The sequence below is a fragment of the Triturus cristatus genome, chromosome 2_2 (assembly GCF_964204655.1).
Source record: "Triturus cristatus chromosome 2_2, aTriCri1.1, whole genome shotgun sequence".
NCBI lineage: Eukaryota > Metazoa > Chordata > Amphibia > Caudata > Salamandridae > Triturus > Triturus cristatus.
The window spans coordinates 500608580-500629019 of NC_140582.1; the positions used below are offsets into that span (position 1 = coordinate 500608580).

At 41.8% G+C, this 20440-nt stretch overlaps 1 protein-coding gene across 1 annotated transcript; it reads left to right on the forward strand.

Annotated features, from left to right (window-relative positions):
* Positions 1–5756: 5756 nt before the first annotated feature.
* LOC146862422 (general transcription factor II-I repeat domain-containing protein 2B-like) lies at positions 5757–6722 on the forward strand. The gene has a single exon (XM_085643084.1). It carries the CDS (start codon positions 5757–5759, stop codon positions 6720–6722), a length of 966 nt encoding a protein of 321 aa, XP_085499210.1.
* The last annotated feature ends 13718 nt before the right edge of the window (positions 6723–20440 follow it).

The window sequence follows — 20440 nt, forward strand, 5'->3', positions numbered from 1 at the left end:
GGACTAAATATTCATAGCATAATCTTGACCTCTATATTGCCTGAACATTTAGTTTCAGAAGCAATCTCATATATTCTTCAGTTCTGTCTCTATGCCTCATTAAAATGAAAGTGTTTCAAAAACAATTTTCTCTATTTATACATACACTCTAAACGCATTCAGGATGGCAATTTATCACCCCAGCGGAAGATTTAGCATGAGGAAATTAGCAAAAATCAAAAACTCCTTTCTTTTTCAATTTGAGCATTATAGACCGAAAATTCTTCAAAAATTGTTTGGAGACCCCTTAAAGAGGAGGTGCTGAAAACATAACTATCTTCTGCTACCAACTTTGTGGGAGCCAAACCCCAATAATATTTCCCCCAGATATTTGACAAAATATTTTGGCTCCAGAAATCCTCAATTTGATCTAGCTATTAGAGACTGCACTCCTCGTCTCCTACATTTTAGCAGAGTTAAACAAAATAAACTATTAGACACAGAAAGGACTGAGTTCTAGATCAGAAATAGGCAAAAAGAGATTTTACTTTACAGAAACATCAAAAGACAGCACAAAAGAGAGTAAGCAAAAATTACCATTTAATAGTCAGAGCAGAGGTACCGGAAGATAATGCAAAACCATAAAACTTAGTTAGGCATACTCTAAACAAAAAGACTATGGGGCATATTTAAAAGCCTCTTACTCCGCATGAAATTCACTTTTTGCAACGTTTCTGTGGCGATAGGGGCTTAGCCTTATTTACAAGGCGGCATTAAGCCACCTAACGTGACTTAACGCCGCCTTGTAAATAAGGCCCCCTTTCACGCTAAATTTAGCGTGGAATGTCACACGTTACAATTATTGAAAACCTTGCACCAATAATATCTACAATGATTTCTGCTGAGGTGCTCCATGATAAGTGCAAAAGTGCTCGTGCAGTGTGAAAATTAGTGAATAAAACATAAACAAAAGGAATACATGAACAAAATTAACATTAGTATTATAATCAAATAATCTATAATATTTGCCTATGTCAAAAGGATCACGTCGGGCCAACGCAGTCCCTGAAAATAATGGTACAATTTAAACCTAGATGGAATATGTATAAAATCAGGGGTCTCCAACCGGTCGATCGCGAGCTACCGGTAGCTCGCCGAGACCCTGTGAGTAGCTCGCGCCGAGTGCTCCTCAATTTAGTAGCCCATTGGTGTTGTTTGGGCTATTTAGGCTTGTTTCATTGTCCGTTGCCCGCCCTCACCCAAAGCAGCTGCTCCGATTGGCTTGAGCTTAGCTGGGGTGGGGCGGGCCGAAGAGGATGATGTTCCTTTCCTGCAGTCTCGTGACAGGGCGCGCGCAGAGTCTCGTGACTGGGCGCGCGCAGAGTCTCGTGACTACGTGTTTACGCGCCCCCTGCCTTTTCCACTGGCACCGCACTGTCCATTGTGCGAGTGCGACGTGCGGAGCTCAAGCAGGCGTGGCAGGGCGGAGCATTGTGGAGCAGTTTGCAGGCCGAAAGGACTGCTGCACCCGCGCGTATAGCCTTGCACCAGACTTGCAGCAGGTAAGCCACAAAACTCTTAGTTTTAGGACGGTAAAAAGTAATGTAAAGGAGTAAAAGTCATGCCATGTTCAGGGCGAGGGAGAAGGAAACGACCTTTCTGCAGGCACCGGCACATGTAAAAGTCAAATATAGTGACAGCAGCCATACAAAACTTGCCAATAATAATTGATGATCTTTAACAGTGTAGTAGCCGCTGTAGCGATAGCCTGAGATGACACAAAATCTTCCTTTTTTATTCGAATAGGTGAGTAAGGCTCCAGCTCCAGTCTTACCACCTTTGTTGTGCGTTGTGAGGGCCCTGTTCAGCGGCCTTCTAATTCTTCTCTCTGCCTCCGTCTTATGGTTATTTTCTCCCCAATCCTGGTATGAGCCAATTCAGTTTGCTAGGGAGCAGCGCAGGGGCCGGGATTGAGCCGATATCCAGGGTCTGTCCTGGAGTGTAATGCATTACTCACAATAATCTGCTTTTTTCCGACACCATCTTTTTCCCCGCTAAAGTACTGCGACTAAATTTGCGAGGCTATGACGCGATAGACAGCGGCATCACTGCCTTTCATTTATGGACACTAGCGCAATATCTCCAAGGGGAAACGATCCCTTTCGGTACACCCAGGTCAGGACATAAGTTTACTGCGGCAGGCGAGGGACCTTCGCTAATGGCCCCTATACTCCTGCCCTGATTTTTATTTTATTTTTTAATTATCCGGACTCTTGCCAGAAATGCGGAGCTCAAATATCAATTGCACAACAATTTGGTCATTCAACTATTTATGGCGCTTCACTTCGCACTATAGTGCAGATTCTGCAGCTGTTGTGATGCGTCACATCGGTTCAGCACACCACCCTGAAGGCTGCAGCACACTTGCTGGGCTCAAAATACCGCGTGCACAACAATTCGGTCGTACAACAGTGTTCCCCTACCACTATTTAAGGAGCATAACTTTGTACTTAGCCGACCTTCATTTACTATGACATGTAAAGTTTACAGTGATTTCATCTTTGTTAACTGCCACCAGCAATTCGAAAATGCATGCCTGAATGCCGTCGCCGAAGGATTCAGTATCTGCCTCTCAGCCGTGTTTTCGGCAGCGCATAGCCCCGAAACGGACGAGGCGGGAGTCGCCTGCCGCCAGGGCCCCTCAATGAGACTTAAGTGCTCGGGTGCGGCTGTGTGTGCCCGGGAGGCTGTCTCATCTCGGGCGCCTGAACTAAACAAGTGCAGGAGAGCAGAGATGTGTCATCCATTATAAATGGCAAAATAGACTAATAGCAATATGGTTGCAATAAACTGCAAACATGTTTTTCTTCATCTTTCACACGTTTAATTTTGTTTTTTCTGAAGTGGCGAAAGATTGCATTGGAAATAGGGGTAAATAGCAATTTTGACAATGTATTTTAAAAGGCTGCATTTTGTTTGGCTCCTAGCCAGTCAAAATCTAACAGAGAAATTAATCTCCAACGAACTGGGGCTCATTTTGGGCACAACCCATATGCCATTATTTCCTTTCGATAATATCTATCTCTGAAATTCTCACAGAGTGTGACAACAGCTTCAGATCGAATCTTTTTAACTCTCTAATGCGGTATAAGGCATAGCCATAGAATACAACCCTTGAGCATATTCACAGGTTGGAGAAGGAAAGAAATTGAATTGATACAGGAAATAGCAGACAATCAGGCTTAAGTCGATATAAAAGCGGCATTGAATTCATGACACAAAATTTCAGAAACATTGGCCAATATTGCTGTTAGACCTGGCACCATTGGCGTGGGTCTCCCTTCCATTTTTCGCTGTTGTCTCCTCTGTTTTTGCTGGTAATGGATACTCTGGGGCCGGCGCTGTGCCACTGCCATTCAGTGCCACAGCGCGAATGCTCCCTGTGTAAAGATGACATGTGATTTGGTATATCCATGATTAGCTTATTTGGTTTACCTCTTAAGTCCCTAGTAGCGTGGCCTGTGTGTGCCCAGGGCTGGTAAACCAAATGCTGCTGGTGGGCCTGCAGCGCTGGTTTGCGCTACCCACAGAAGCAGCTTGTAAGTGTGTCTCAGACCTGCCACTGCCATCTTGGCTGTGCACCCACTTCCCACCCCTGAACCCTCCCTGGCTTGGCATCATGTAAGCCACCCCTATGGCAGGGTGCATTGTAAAAGAGAAAAAGTCAGAGCGAGAATGAAAAAATGTAGAAAAGAGAGAGAGGGAAATCAAAGACAAGCAAAGTAGGAAAGTGTATAGTTAGGAGAAAAGAGAGCAAAGGAGAAACTCAGAAGTGAGAGGATGAAAACCAAGGCGAGAGGCGGGTAGGACAGCCCTGCAGTGAGTCAGTGATGCCGCTGCTCGGAGTCTGCTGGCTGAGGCAGGCGGAGGCTTCACACCAGGAAGGCTCATTGAGCAGCTGAGGGGACAGGTGGGCACAGAGTACATTACAACATGTCTAAGTTTAAAACTTATTTTGCAAATGTGGGCCACTTTTTTACCTATTTGATTTGCCTGCCCTATATTAACAAGATAACATAACAGGTCTATTTGTAAAGCGCATGATTACCCGAAGGTGTCCTGGCACTGAATAACAGATGTTTATTGTTACCCAACCCAACTCAATGGTACTCATTTTATCGACCTCAAATGGATGAAAGGCTGAGTGGACCTGCTGGGATTTAAACCTGTGACCATGAGGTCGGACACAGGCCCCTGCAGTGGCTTCTTTAGTGCACTGAGCCACCAGACCCGGCTTATGGGGCTACTTCTAATTTGGTGCCAGGGCCTCTTTCCTGTCCCATTCCGACAAGCATTGGCCTCCGCTTGCACGGATTGTGCTTTGGTTGTGTCACTGTTGTGGCTTGTGCTTTACTTTTTTGTCTCACTGTTGTGGCAGGGAATGCACTGCATTTAAATTTTAACATATGATGCATTCCTATTCTTTCCCTGCACTGGCACACAAACTGCTGCCCCCTAGTGCCAACACAGGCACCCCTGTGCCATGGTGCAAGGGTGCCTGTGTTGCAGACAGATTTGTTTTTACACAGGAAAGGGCACCCATGCTCCACTCACGGAACGCCCCGCTGGGATAGAGTAACGCAGCACATCGATTTGCACTGCCTTGCCTCCATATCTATGAGGCCATTAAAGGCCACACAGGGTGGCTTTATGTGGCCTCATGGATTTTGTACAGTGCACCTTCAACTTATGCATTTCAAGGTGCTGTCATGTGTGATGATGAAGAAAGGGGAGGCATTGTGTTGCAGTATTATTAGCATAGGTAGGGCACACGTACTCAACATTTTTACTCTTGCTTACAGCCTTAACAGCTAATCATGGATGAAGAAGAGCCAGGTCCCTCCAAAAGGGTAAAGAGCAAGACTTACTACTTCCATCAAGAGTGGGAGAACGAATTTTTATTTACACAAATTAAAGACAACTGTGTATGTTTAATCTGTGGAGCAAAAGTTGCAGTGGGAAAAAAGGGCAATGTTGAGAGGCATTTTTCAACCAAGCACATGCATTTTGAGAGGAAGTTCCCTAAAGGAAGCAGCCTGAGGTCACAAAAAGTAAACGAACTGAAATCTGCATTGCAGACACAGCAATCTTTTTTTACGAAGCCCACGAAGAAAGCCACTGCGGCTACTGAAGCATCCTTTGTAGTTACTCATCACTTGATTAAGCACAAAGCAACATTTTCAGATGGAGCCGTTGTGAAGGAAGCAATGCTTCTAATGGCCAACTCCTTATTCAAAGACTTTAAAAATAGCCCTGAAATTATGTCTGCCATTTCAGATGTGCAGTTAGGGTCAAACACTATGGCAAGAAGGATATCTGCATTATCGACCAACATGATAGAGCAGTTAGAGCGCGATTTAAAGACATGCAAATATTTTTTTCTTCAATGTGATGAATCTGTTGATGCAAGCGATATTGCACAGTTGGCAATGTTCGTTAGAATGGTTTTTGAAGATTTTACTGATAAAGAGGAATTTTTAACTTTGTTGCCTTTGAAAACCACAACCAGAGGATCTGACATTCACAATGAGGTGAAAAATTATTTTGTGAAACAAACTGTCCCATTGAAAAAGTTAGTGGCGATAACCACTGATGGTGCACCCGCAATGATAGGGCGTCATTCTGGCTTCATTGCCAATTGTAAAGCAGATCCAGATTTCCCTCCGTTATTGAACTACCATTGCATTATACATCAACAGGCAATATGTGCCAAGGTAATGGGGTTTGATCATGTCATGACTCCTGTTGTTAAAATTATTAATTCAATTCGTGCAAAGGCCAAGCAGCACCGAACCTTCAAATTGTTTCTTGAAGAACTATCAGCCGAGTATGGTGACCTTTTACTGCACACTCAAATCCGATGGCTTAGCAGGGGAAAAATACTTCGAAGATTCCTTTCGCTATTGCCAGAAGTCAAAGCTTTTATGGAGTCTAGAAATGAAGATACCACACTGTTATCAAACACTCAATGGTTGCTTGATTTAGCTTTTTTGACAGATGTGACAGAAAAATTAAATGTATTGAACTACGAGTTGCAAGGCAAAAACAAGACAATAACCAACATGGTAAGTTCTGTGAAAAGTTTCAAATCAAAGCTTAACCTTTTGATACAGCATGTGCAGAAAAGAAAGATGCAGCACTTTCCCTCTGTGCTCCAAATCCTTTCAGAAAACAAAGCTGAGGCTGAGGTCCTGGACATAGAAAAATACAGTAGCCTCCTCATGAGGCTTAATCAAGAGTTCAGTGACAGATTTAGTGATTTTGAGCAACTGGAGCCCTGTGTGATGTTCACTTCAAACCCCTTCATGGAAGTGGATGTTAGTGACATTTCAGAGAAAATTGGTGCGCTTTTGAACCTTGACTCTGCCACAATGGAAATGGAGATTGTCACACTTCAAAGTGACATTGAATTGAAATCAAGGAAATCTGACATTAATTTCTGGAGTCTTGTGGATGCTGAAAAGTTTAAGAACATCCACACAGCTGCATTGAAACTTTTTTCCCTATTTGGCTCTACCTATCTTTGTGAATCAGCATTTTCGGATATGAACTTCATAAAATCAAAGTTTCGCACACGTCTAACTGACGAACATTTAAATGATTCCATAAGAGTTGCCCTCTCAAGCTACACCCCAGATTACAAGGGATTAGTGGACACCATGCAGTGTCAAGTCTCTCACTGAAATAATTTGAATGCATTCGCAATTAATACTTGTTCAATGACAGTTCCTGGTGAAATCCCAAACCTAGGTATCTGTTTCATTATGAACACCAAGATTAAAGTTGCTGCAGAGAAGAATCTTCAGCCCCCAGTTTTTTTTTTTAATTAATTGAACAAAAACAAAGGAACTTGTACTGCAGGTCTGTTTTACAAACACAAGAAAAAGTAGCTGGAGAGAAGAATCTTCAGCACCTTCCCAACTTTTGATTTGCTGCACAAGAGCAAAGCAGTGTTTGCTGGAGACCTGGTTTATTGAGATCAAGGAAAAAAGATAGCTATAGAGAAGAATCTTCAGCATCTTTCAAAATTCCTTTTGTTAGTAACAGTTGTTAGAGTTGAACAAGAACAAAGCAATGTGTAGCTCAGGCATGGGTTTCAGACACCAATGAAAAGTAGTTGGAGAGAAGGATCTTCAGCACCTTTCTAAATGTTAACATTTATTTGCTGCACAAGATAAGAAAAAAGCAGTGTTTACTGGAGGCCTGGTGTATTGATATCAAGATAAAAAAAGAGCTAAAGAGAAGAATCTTCAGCATCTTTCAAAGTTCTTTAAAGCTGAATAAGAACAAAGCAATTTTTACAGCAGTCCTGGGTTATTGACACTCCTACAAAGTAAAGGGAGCAATAAGAGTGGAGGACAAAATCGTTACTTTCCAATCCAAACAGAGCTGAAGTTCAGCTTATCTGGCAATTGAAAACCACAGCGATCTTGTCAAAGCTACAGTAGAAGAATCCATCTACAATTGTGATTCCGCAAAGCTTTGCACAGGCTGACTGCCACACACTGTGACTACTTCACTGTTATAATGACTTCTTCGCAACTGCCCCCGCCAGGCTACCAGACTACACAGCATTAGAGGACATCATACAGTTCCACAGTGAAGGTAAGATTTCTGCTCCTGTTTGTTTGTTAATTGAGCTGCATTACAATGATTATTTCAGTGACAGCTATTGATAGGTCCTGATTTTGAAGCTATGAATGGTCGTAAACAAGCGGTTTGCCAACAGCACACATGCAAAGTCTTTTCTTTCAGTGTTATTGTGTTTAAACCACAGTATGGGCTCTGAAGAAATAGGCTTAATGTCAATGAAACTGGGTGGGGGTGGTCTCTCGGAAAAATGCGCGAGGTGCTTGAGATTTAGTAGCTCACGACGATTTTCACTGACCAGAAGTAGCTCTCACTACACAAAAGGTTGGAGACCCCTGGTATAAAATACTGTTCTTACCTAGATGTGTTCAGAGCTGATCTGTCACTACTTTCTACGTGAGCTGCCTAATGGAAGAAAAACCTTCATTTATGCATTGATGCAAATGGAAGCTCGGGATTTGAGCAAGATTTCTTAAAGAAAAGGATGAAACTCTTTTTTTCTAATTTGGGCAGAATCTGATCATTTCTAAAGGAGGCTTTTGCAGCTAACAGTAGGACAAAGTTGAAGAATAGTAAGGGAAATTAAAGTGTTAGTAGGTATTTATATACGTTTTGAGCTTTCTTACAGACACAATGAGAAGAGGTTGACATTAGAGGGAGAGAGGCAGATTCTTTTATAAGTGAGGGGCCAGAGCATCAAAGGACTTTACACAGAGAGGATTTCTTGACAGGCTGGCCCGTTAGCAGAAGTAAATGCTAAACACAGAGCACTCACAGTATTTGGTCAGTTTAGATTTTGACAGAAGAACCATAGAGACATTTGTGGACTAGACAAAAGATTTAAAATTGAATTCTTTTGCGCATAGGTAGTCAGTGGAGATCTGGGCCACATTTGAAGAATTGGAGGAGAAATCTGGTGCAGAAGTTTTAAGTATGGCTGCCTGATTTTGGATAATCTGTGTGATCTATGGATTTGTATATTGGGAAGACTGCTGCTTGCTGCGGAGCCCAGGATTCGTTTCTTAGGCTAGTCGTGAGTGTTTCAATTAGTTGTATTTTAACCCAACCTGTTAGGATTAACCCAAACTGTTAGGATTAACCCAACCTATTAGGATTGGTAGATCAGTAAGTTGAATGCCATTTATATATATAAATTAGTTGTTATTTATGTGAATGAAGCAGGTGCTTCAGTCGTGGATATTTTTGCATTTTCCATGGTTAAGAGTTAAAGGGCAGGAGGAATATGGACAGAGGCAGGTTTAGGTTAGAAAATGTGGATTCAGGCCTATTAGGTAATTCATGAACGTTTGGGAATGTTTTATATATGGCGTCATTCAATGAGTAAAAATACTGAAAAAAGATTATTGGACAGAAAAAACATGGACGGGCTTGGGTTCAGTTAATCAATGTAGGAACACTCATATTATGTTCATATGCATTTTGGGAATGGTTTATATGTGTCATAAAACAATGAGTTTAGTATTCATTTCTGATTAAGTGAACTGTATCCTCGGAGTTGTTAGTTTAGTAGGAGTTTTCAAAGTTTCTTCGACGCTGTTCATGGTATCTGTGACTTGGGTCCGAATAGACCCATGTCTTTATAGTTCTACTTGATTCCATTCCTCTACTTTCTTGGCGATTAAACTACGCCGTTTTACCAAAAGTACTCCCCACTGTCAACTCGCTACAGGGTTGTTGGACATATTTGAACAATCCTAGAGCTCTGGTAGTGTGGAGGTCCCTATGTGAAGTCAATGGAGATCACCACTACTGGGTGGGGAAGGAGGCAGTTGTGGCAACAGGTGGTCACTGCAGAGCTGATGAGATGTGATTATGAATACTAAAGGGCAGAAGTGGTCTCGCTTCCACATTTTGAATTATTTGGGCCTGTCTCATAGCAGATAATGACACTCCATGGTATTGTCCATTGGCATAACCTAGGCTGGATGTCTACAACCAGTCGTGAGCTACCAGTAGTTCACCGAAAAACTCAGAGTAGCTCCCAGCTTTGAGTTAATTTTTAACCAAGAACTGCAATACATAACTGTTGTGTTTTCTTTTATAAGTTAAGGAAAGGCTTTATTGATTTTACATTATGATCTGGCTGCAGATAGCTGAGCCTACACATGAGCAGTGCTTCACTCAGATTTTTGACCCTGTGGGTCAGAGAGATTCGGAACTGAAAGCACTGAGGTATTTAACTCTTTAATAAACGTTGTTGTCAGTATTGGAGCACAAGAACAAAATTGTATTTCTGAATGATTTTAAGTGAGAGAAAATTAACATAAAGAGTTAATTTAATGATTAAGTTAACACTTTATTTTAATATTTTCCCTTTTCAAAGTGCCACATTTACAAACAGCAGGCATTAAGCTCCCAGTGGCTGGTAGACAAAGTGCCATATTTATAACTAAAGAAATACAGTCATTTTCCTTTAAATGGGAGACATGAAAGTGAAGAAAAATGTTTCTATGCCTTAATGTTTTTCTGTACTTAAATTAAGACACTGCAGTCTAAATGTTTAGGAAGCATGTATCTTCACTTTAAAATCTTCACATTTAAACAAATGACTGTATTTTCTTGTTATAAATATGGCACCATGCCTACTGTTTATAAAGACATTTTGACATGGAAGAAAATCAAAATGATGAGTTTTATGCAATGCATATAAATAAAGTTAACTCTGCAGTTGAATTTACTCCTATTTCAAATCGTCACATTTACACACAGCAGGCATATTGCTCCCAGTGGCTGGTAGACACGCTGCCATATTTTTAACCCAAAAATACAGCTTTTTTTTTTTTTTAAATGGGAGAAATTTAAAGTGCAGAAGATGTTCCATCAAGTGTAGAAAATTGTCCCCCAATATGAACATTTTAGCAGAACATTTTTCTGCACTTTCAATTTCTACCATTTAAAAAAAATGTTTTTGCATGGTACATGTAATGGTGCCACAGATGGCTAAATGTGTGTCCTGTGCACACAGGATCTCAGTCACCCATGCACATATATACCATTCATAGGGTCTGATATCAGGAATACTTTAGCTTTTTTTTAAACTGTGTAACTGAAATGTACTGTTGTATGATATGATCACTTTTAAGGCATTAAGTTGTCGAATAAAGTATTCTTGATGATGATATATACCATTCATTCACACACATGTTCATGCTTCCCCACAGACCATGCACTCTCTGATGTACAGGGCAGCATTATCTTAGTACCCCTAGTTATAGTATTTTGTTCAAACCATAGTATCGGGCTCCATCGGGTTAAAGTCAGTTAAGATGGGCGAGCGGGTGTCTCTTAACAATGTATGAGCCACTTGGCCTTCAGTCGCTCACATCAATTTTCACTGATCATAAGTAGCTTTCGTTACAGAAAAGGTTGGAGACCCCTGGTCTAGTCATGATAGAATCAGTGATGTGGAGGTGAATGATGGAAGAAACACTGGAGAATAAACATGGTGCAAAATGTGGAATTAGTCAATTGGTTGACCTGTGGGGTCATGAAAAGGGCTGCATCCACAATAATTCCTACGAACCGTAACTAGAGGTGAAAGATGGAGGTGGTCTTAGCTAGTCAAGCCACTTTATTATCTGGTTGTAGCTTTTCTATCCACCACATTGGGACGTCTGTCTTTGAGGCATCAAGTTTGAGATGACTCCTTTATCCATTGATCAGTGACATTGAGGCTGTCATCTGGAAACCTCAATGTTATTTGGTTTATCTAATTTGAGAATTATCTTGGTATCAGCACAGTTGTGAGGTTGAAGTATATGAATAGCTTTGAGATTGGTTTGATGTAGATAATGAACAAAACTGGTAAGAACATAAATTGATCTCTGGAATTCCCACCTTGATAGGTAATAGTTCAGAAAAGAACAGGGGAAGAGATTATGCTTGACCTGTTACTAAAACAGGAGTTGATTGAGTCAAGTATATTTTCTTGTATGCCAATATCAGTTAATCTGCTTGATAAGGTGTTGTAATGTACTGTGCTGAATGCAGCTGAGAAGTACTATGAGGACTTACACAAGAGCAGGTCTCAGAGGGTTGTGGATCAATGGGAGAGTCAGGAACCAAAGGACAATATGGTGCTTGTGGCTGCCAGGGAGATGGAGGTTGGTGAGAGATGAACGCAAGTGTTTGCATCCTACCCATTCCACAATGGGGGAGGTTCTTGGTGTAGGGAATAGGCATAACCAAGGAAAGATTGCAGCTAGGTTTTCCATCCTCCTCACAATAGATAGAGCAGCATTTAAGGGCTGTATTCTCAATCAGTCTTTCCTAGACATCTGTGTGTGTTGGTGGGCTTATTCAGTCCGCATTCCCATTGGCACATGGCTCCTATCTCGCATGCACCTTTGTTATTTTCTTGTGTTCCTGTGGATAGCTTTACTGGGCAGGAATCACTGTCCTATTGCAAGTTACTACTTGCTCTTCCTAATTCAAGTCCGTTCATTCAGGAATCTCCAATTCAGCCTGTTCCTATAGCCTCCAGGTGGTGAGTGGAATACCATTGACTATATGTTTTTGACTTGCTAATTTTCTACTTGCACAAAAACCTTGAATGTATATATGTTTTCTGTGCAGGTAGTTAAAGTAGCTTCATGCCATTGGCACTCCAGTAGCTCCCCCTTACCATTCCCCTTACCCCTATTTATCTGGGCCTGACTCTAGGGGCCTCATTACAAGTCTGTGTGTCCGACGACTGCCAGACTCATGGTGGCACGCCGTTGGAGGACCAGCAAGCGCTGCACTGGCAGTCCAACCACCACATTACGAGTTGGGCAGTCGGACTGCCCTGGGACCGTGACACCACCAGGGAACTGCTGGTTCCTGGAGGTGACGTGGGGGTCAGGAGGCCACAATATGAGTGGCAGAACCACCATGGTGCCACCAAGCATTTTACAAGTGTCATCTCCTCCAGGGTTTACATGGCGGTTCATCCTCCATGTAAACCCATGAGGTGAGGAAACAAAGAGGGCCCTACAGGGCCCCTGTGCCTCCTAAACATGTGCATGCACACAGGGGGCATAACATGTGCCCCCCTGTGTGCATGCACAAACGTTTCTGCATGGCATAGACTTTTCAGTACATGCTGTGCAGGAACCTTGTGAGGCATTCCCACTGCGGTGACTTTTCAAAGGCACTGCCCTGGGAACACCACGTTGCTCGCCCGGCAGACTACAAATAAATTGTAATCTGGAAGCTGGGAGGTGGTGATTCTCGGCGGTGTGGGGTGCAGCGTTGGAGCACTGCCCGCCCCTGCACGCACCGCCAAAACACATAATCAGTCCCTAAGTGTTTTGTGATTATTTGATAATTACAAACAATCCTAGGCTTAAGTGAGGATTGAGCCTATCTGCTTGGATTCCAGTTGTAGTCTCGGTCGTGACAGGTCCAAAAGATAAAGTACAGCTACCGCATCATCATACTCTGATCTTTTCAAATTGTCTCAAAATAGAAATCAGGGCAGAAGCCGGTTTGCTGTTCATATAACAAGGACATTTCCTCCTCTAATTTGTAGATCTGGGGGTGGTGGCCCGTTCTAGTAGTTGTCATAGGAATGGGCTATTAGCAATATGTCTGTTGTTGTTGGGGTCTTTTGGATCCACATTCTTCTTCTTAATTACTATGCAAATGCCTGATGTTTTGAGGAAAATGTGCCTATAGTAAGGCACTTGTTGATGATGTCCACCATAAGGGTTGCTGCTGATGTAGATAATAAGATTTTTTTTAATATTAGAGGTGGACATGAATCTGAGGGTGTCCGGGCTGGTTCACTGGGTTTCAATATTTCATACAATTCAGTGAGGGTCATTTGAAAGCAGAATAGGTTGAATATAAAATGAGCTTGTTCTGTTATTATTTGATTTGATGGTGAGATATGATACCCAGAAATCTATCTGTGAATGCTCCATTGATTGGTGAAGGTCTGCATAGTAGAAAGAATGTGCATAAGAATGCTGGGTTAGGGTTACACCTTGTCAGTAAAGACTCACATTCTGATTTTCTTATGTCTTACAATTCGGTGATGGTTTTATCTTCCTTGAATAGCTTCCATTTTTGGCTTTGCAGTTCTTGGGGGAAGCATTGATATCCTTTTGTAACTGCCTAGCGGAATACTGGTGCTATATCATCTCCTAGACATGTTTATTTATGTTAATGAAAAAAGAGGTCTGTTTTTTTGTTAAATAGGAAGTCATGCATCCACTTTTGCTTTTGGATAATGACCTAGCATTGACGACCAAGCAAGTTAGGCCAGATGTGACTTATGTAGAGGGGATTCTAGTGAGAGGAGGATTCATCTTTCAATTGAATGTGATTGTTGTGGTCCTGTGTTTAAAGACATCCATGATGTTGCTGTCCTGGTATGATACACAGAGCCATAATATTGCCCAACTGCCTCTTTGGAAATCTTTTGCTAAGCTAAGGGCTTGATCTTAGGCCATTAGTTTAGGAAATGTTCACTTGCTCAAGAGCACAACAGGTTGCTTATGGACAGCTGAGCTCAGTTATGATAGCTTTTGCCTGTCCCTGCTGAAATGTGGTTCCCCTGCTCTTGGCCCTCAGTATGGCCAGAGGAAAAGCACCCGTAGTGTCGACAGGCTTACAAAGTTCAGTCTGGTGACCCTGTCAATGTATATGTAACTCTTATTAAAACTTGTGGTTGCAGAATCAACCCGATACCAAAGGGGATGATGGACGGAGCGTTTGAGCAAATCAAACACTCACCCCCAGTCAACTGATCTGGGTTTAATCCATCATCATTCTTTCGCTCACTCCACCACCCCAGGTCAGACATGGCCATATGCAAATCAGTCTGACCCTGTGCCTCATGGGAACAGTCCATTTGTCACCCCGAGTGGGACGGCCATGCTCAGACGTGAGTCCCGTGCTCTCCATGACACTGGAATCAAGCTATCCTGGCTGAAAAGGGGTGAAACCCCGAAACCGGTCCTAGGATGCTTGTTTCCAGTCCAGGGAGGACCTGGCTTGGCAGTTTGGGCTGGACTGTTCCCATGAGGCACAGGGTAAAGACTCATTTGCATATGGCTGGGTTCAAACTGGAATGGAATGGCGAGCAAAAAAACAATGGATTTAGACCCAGATCTCTGTACTGGGGTGAATGTATGACATTGTTCTGCATTCTGTCCATCAATTGTTTTTTTTGCATTTGTCACCCCGAGTGGGACGGGTATGCTCAGACGTGAGTCTCGTGCTCTCCATGCCACTGGAATCGAGCTATCCTGGCTGAATTGGGGTGAAACCCCGAACCCGGTCCTAGGATGCTTGTTTCCAGTCCAGGGAGGACCTGGCTTGGCAGTTCGGGCTGGACTGTTCCCATGAGGCACAGGGTCAAGACTGATTTGCATATGGCTGGGTTCAAACTGGAATGGCATGGTGAGCAAAAAAACGATGGATTTAGGCCCATATCTCTGTACTGGGTTGAATGTATGACATTGTTCTGCATTCTGTCCATCAATTGTTGTTTTTGCATTTGCACAATCAACCAGCAGGGACTTACAAAACACGCTATGCTGTTTGGTGTAATAAAATGAATGATTCCTCCTGAATTATGTATAGCTATATTATGTTGTGCATAAGAGCAGATCATTAAAATGCTGTAAATTAATTTGCCAACAGTGTCAGCCCAAATATCCAAAAAGACATACCCAATAATCACAAAACGGTATAAGTTTTTATTTACTGTGTTTTGTATTTGTATTTTTATGTTATGTCAACCAAGCTTTCTAAATCTCACGTTCACCAGATTTATAGGGCTAAGGGAACAAAAGGAAACATACAGGCCATGCTAGCATATGAAAGCCTGCCTAAAAAGACAGGTTTCAAGATTTTTCCTAAATGTTTTTTAATTGCTTTCCAACCGCAGGTGATCTGGAAGAAACATCCACAGAGTGGGTGCCTGAACAGAGATACTTCAGACTCTCATTCGTGTATTCAGATATCTCAGAACCCCAAGAACATTGGTGCTGGACGATCTTAACATATGTAGGGGGTATATTTTATAATTCTCTTTGCTAAGAACAGAGGACTCAGTCAGTGAATAGCCTTAAAACTTGTGCAACTGATTACAAACTGAATCCTTTGCTTAACAGGTAACAGTTGCAGCTGTTTTAAGACAGGAGTTACATGTGAGGACCTCAACCTTCTGAAGAAGGGTTGCATAATTTTGGATAATCTAGAGCCTAAGAACCACATATTTTGGAAGGACTATGTATATAGAATTAGCATAGTTCAACTGTAACACGACCGTAGCCATGATTATAGTCCATGGGGAGGATGGTAGATATTTTCCTAATAATTTTAAGAGTATGTATACATTTGGAAACAACTGCTCCAATCTGAGATGACATATGCAGTCCACTATCTATCAGAAGCTCCAAGGTCTTAGTCGATGTCTTGGGCTGAGGAAGTTCTCCCCACTCCACTGGGCAATAGTGGGTGTTCCAGAGATCCACTGTGTTGTTTAAAATCATCATCTCTGTTTTATCTGCATTTAACTTAAGCTGGTTGTTTCTCATCCAGCACCAAATGAATCTCATCATGTTCTAAAATTCCTGTTGCGTAGCTGTGGTGTTGTCTAGACGGATAGTACGCTGAAAGTAATTTGCATAATTGTACACTCTGTATCCCTTAGATTATAGAGCTAGGGGTTTAGCATTCATATTAAACAGATGGGGGAGATAGTGAGAATATCACTGCCTGGGTATGATCTTGAAGGACAGAATTCAAACAGTTCAAGGCGGTGTCCCTGGACCATGCTTACTGCAAATGGTTCAAGAATCTTATCGTCAACTACATCGAAGGCAGCGGATAGGTCCAATAACAACAGTGCAAAAACTGTCCATTGTCGCCATCAAGCCTTAGAACATACATTACAGCCATTATCACATATTCCATGTCCAGGACTAAAGTCTGTAGCATCAAATTTGCTGACTTTTGCTGATGGTCAGAGTTCCTAGGCCACATGTGCCTCCAAGCTGTTTCTCAATACAGAAGTAGGGATATGGAAAGGTGTATTTTAACAATTTTAGGGTTGTCCCCCTGTTTTTTTAGTAGTGCATTCACTCACACTCCATCCATGGAACGCCTCCCTGGGGCAGAGTAAGGCAAGGCAGCTAGCTCCATAACAGGATTATGACCCAACTTAATAGCAAAACGAAAAAGAGCTCCAACCATTCGAGAGAGTTGCTAGGTTCACAAAGTCAATAAAAAGCCCCACTTGTGGGCTGAACCAAAGGGGATTCCTAAATAGTTAACAAAACAAAATTTGGCAACAGGGATACTGTCTATAACATGAGCTTTAGTTTTAGTGCATTTACTAATCATGGTAAAAGAATTAATACAATTCACCTTCAAACCTAAATTATTCATAAAAGCACAAAACCATCAATCGGGATTTGCATGTCATTTTTAGTCCTCGATATGAGGAATGCATTGTCCGCAGAAAATACGATAGGAACACAGCCATTCTCTGTTTTTGGCACGCCCTTTACATGTGACAATAACGAACTCTCCAGTCTGTTAATATAGATTAAAAATAGAAAAGGATACAGCTCTGCCAGACACCCCGGTTGCAACTTATTGAGTTAGAACCCTGGCCATATTTAATCTTGTTAGAGATATCCAATGTAGATGTCTCAGTAAAGTGACTAGGGTTTTTTCTAGAATGTGGAGAATGTGGTTCTGTCGTGTCCTAAGTTGATTCCTGGTATACTGAATAATAACCAATAAAACAATAATACTCAAAACTTTTCAGTAATAATCAATAAAACGAAAAGACCAAATGAGTCACAAAATGAAAAACACACCAAAAATCAATCAAAGTTTGCATTTAAGGATAGATCCATATATTTTTTACGTTTTATGGAGTCGAGCTGACATTAGGCGGCTGTCGAAGTTCATGAACATACAATTTGTTCCAACGGCGCAAGTGATGTGGTGCAAAAAGTGCGGAAAAAGTGCTAAATGTACCTCAGTGGACTACTGGTCAAAAATGGTGTAATAAAATGAATAATCAGAGCATCCTTATCCCTTGGGAAGGGCAGAAGCAATAATTGATACCAAACAGTGGAACAGAGAACCTTCACCTTAAGACATGCAAGTTTCACAGAAATCTGAACTACCCTACCCGCAACAGAGGGAATTGCAAGATTACAATAGGATTGGAAGACGTCTATATGAAAAGCGTCCAACATCCAGATCTCGTGGAGGCAAATTATGTAAAATTGGGTTAATAACCCTAACCAGTCTGCATTAGATAATTTAAATTGAACTCCTGCAGTGTACCACAATAGAAGTTTGTAACTTTCAGAGCCCATTGGGGCGTTTATTTTTAAAGTTGTGGCTATCTGGCTCTCCACCTTTCCAGGTGATTGACTCTTGTCACAGTCCTCAAGATACCTCAGAGATGTCATTAGCACAAAGTCAATCAATGTCCTAAAGCCCAGTAAGGGGAGAATAGTGGTTATGGACTTCGTAAAATGGAGGTCATTCGTTATGCCTTTCTCTACCTGCCCCTGTGCCAAAGGGGAGAATTTATTCAATGACTTATAAAAATGTCCCAAAGGGGGGGGCCTTAATCCTTCCAGCCATTCTAGCTAGATGATAAAAATCGAGTAGAAGGCTTTCTACCACCATAGGTTTCCTAAAGTTTATAATAACACAATCTCCTGAGGAATGTTGTGACTCATAGCCAACCCACGCCACCCTCCCTAATGGAAATATCTCACTAAATAGGTTGCACAACCAATCTGAGTTTTCCTTCAGCCAGTTCACCACCTTGGCTTTGAAGCTGCACCAACTTTCCTTCTTGTTGCTAGATAGCTAAGGGATATCCTATAAAACAATTACATATGGGTATATTTGTGTAGCAGGTGACAAATGGTCAAATGATTTCCTTCAGTGACCCTTGTCTGTAAGATGGTGTGTTTGGGGGGGTGGGGTCGATATAAAGTCATTGCTGGACCTTCCACTAGGAGATAGATTCTTGTTCGGGCATATTGAACTAATGATGCAGGGATTTTGCGCAGAAGAAAGTCCTGTGGGGGAGCTATTATAAGTCCAGATTTCTTTTAGTGCTCAACTACTCCTTATTTTATGGCGACAGAAAGGGCCTGTTGGTTATTCAATGGCATTGGTATGGTGCGAAAAAAGAGAGGCTTTATCATCCAATGCTTTAAGTTACCCTTGTAGATAAACAACAAGGGGTATGATCCAATAAGGCCTACAAGGGATCAATATTACAATGCGCTATCGGTACGGAACCCCATGTGGCCATTCATACACATGAATTTAAACAAACACAACATACACATTAACCTAGTGTATACAAGTATTCATCTTGTTCTATTATTTCACAAACATTTTGCATAATATGTTTCACAGCTTTTGATAATGTTATCTTTCTAGTACAGACAACACAAATACATGAAACAATTACCAACTTCACACAATACACATAAATCAGACATTTGAAAGATAATTATTTTTCGATCCAGAACTTGTCAATGTTAGGGAGCTACATAGAGTTCAAATATAACCTCAATACTAATGTATTACCCTTACAAACACATGGGATTAAAGGCGTATTTGTAAGATTCACTTTCAATGGATTTCAATATTCATAACTAGAAGAGGTTAGTTATTTTGCAGAGAAGGTTCTCCTTTTTCCCAACAGAATATCAACGCATTTAAAAAGAAATTACAACCACACCCAAGCTGGATAAGAAATGAAAAAGGGTACGGTTCTCCTCAGGTAGGTTGAGTGAACATTTAATTTCAATCACACTGGTCTAAATGTCAGCCCTAAACCCCACTTATCCATTATAAGGAGCATCTTATGCAGACGATACCCAAATCGTGGTGTCTGCCTCTAACAATACAGAAGTCACCATCTCTCAGTTTCACAACTGTATGAGAGCTGTTAGTGACTGGATGGGAAGGCATTGTCTCAAATTGAACTCAGAGAAAACTGAGGTGATACTCTTTGGTAACAAACCTCAATCTTGGAGCCCAGCATGCTGGCCAGCAGGGTTGGGAACCCTCCCAACCCCAGTTCAAAAAGCAAAAATCTTGGACATAACAATAGATGACAAATTGAACTTTAATAAACATATTAGCTCAGTTGTCTCTACCAGCTTCAATACTTTGAGAATCATCAGGAAGATTCTTCCTTTTATTCCTCTCACCACCAGAAAAACAGTTGTTTCCTCACTAATTCTAGCAAAGCTAGATTACTGTAATGGACTCTTTATTAGAACATTGGAATGTTGGAAGCTCCATTGAAAACAATGGAGTGCTCCGGGCTTATAATGGCTGGTATAAGCTCGGAGCTCCAACATTCCAATGTTTCTTTGTTCACAGCTCTGGCTGTGAACAAAGGCTTCAGGGAGCCTGAGGGGATTTCAATCCCCTCGATCTCCGTGAAGGCTTTGTTTAATTTGTTAGAACATTCTGCCCTCTAGTGGCAGAATGTTCTAATAGCTTTATAGCCCTTCGTAGCAGGGCTATACCGGCAATTAAAGTCCCGCTGCTTTGTTAAAGTCCCTCACCTTCGGCTCGGGCCTTTAACGCTTCAGCGGGCCTTTAATAGCCGGTATTGCCCACTACGGCGGGCTATAAGGCTATATTAAACTCCAAAAACAACATTTGAAGAAACTTCAAAGCGTACAGAACGCGGCAGCCAGGCTTATTTTTGACCTGCCCAAGTTCCACCAAGTTTCAGCCTCCATTAAGGAACTCCACTGGCTTACTGTAAATAACCACATTAAATTCAAGG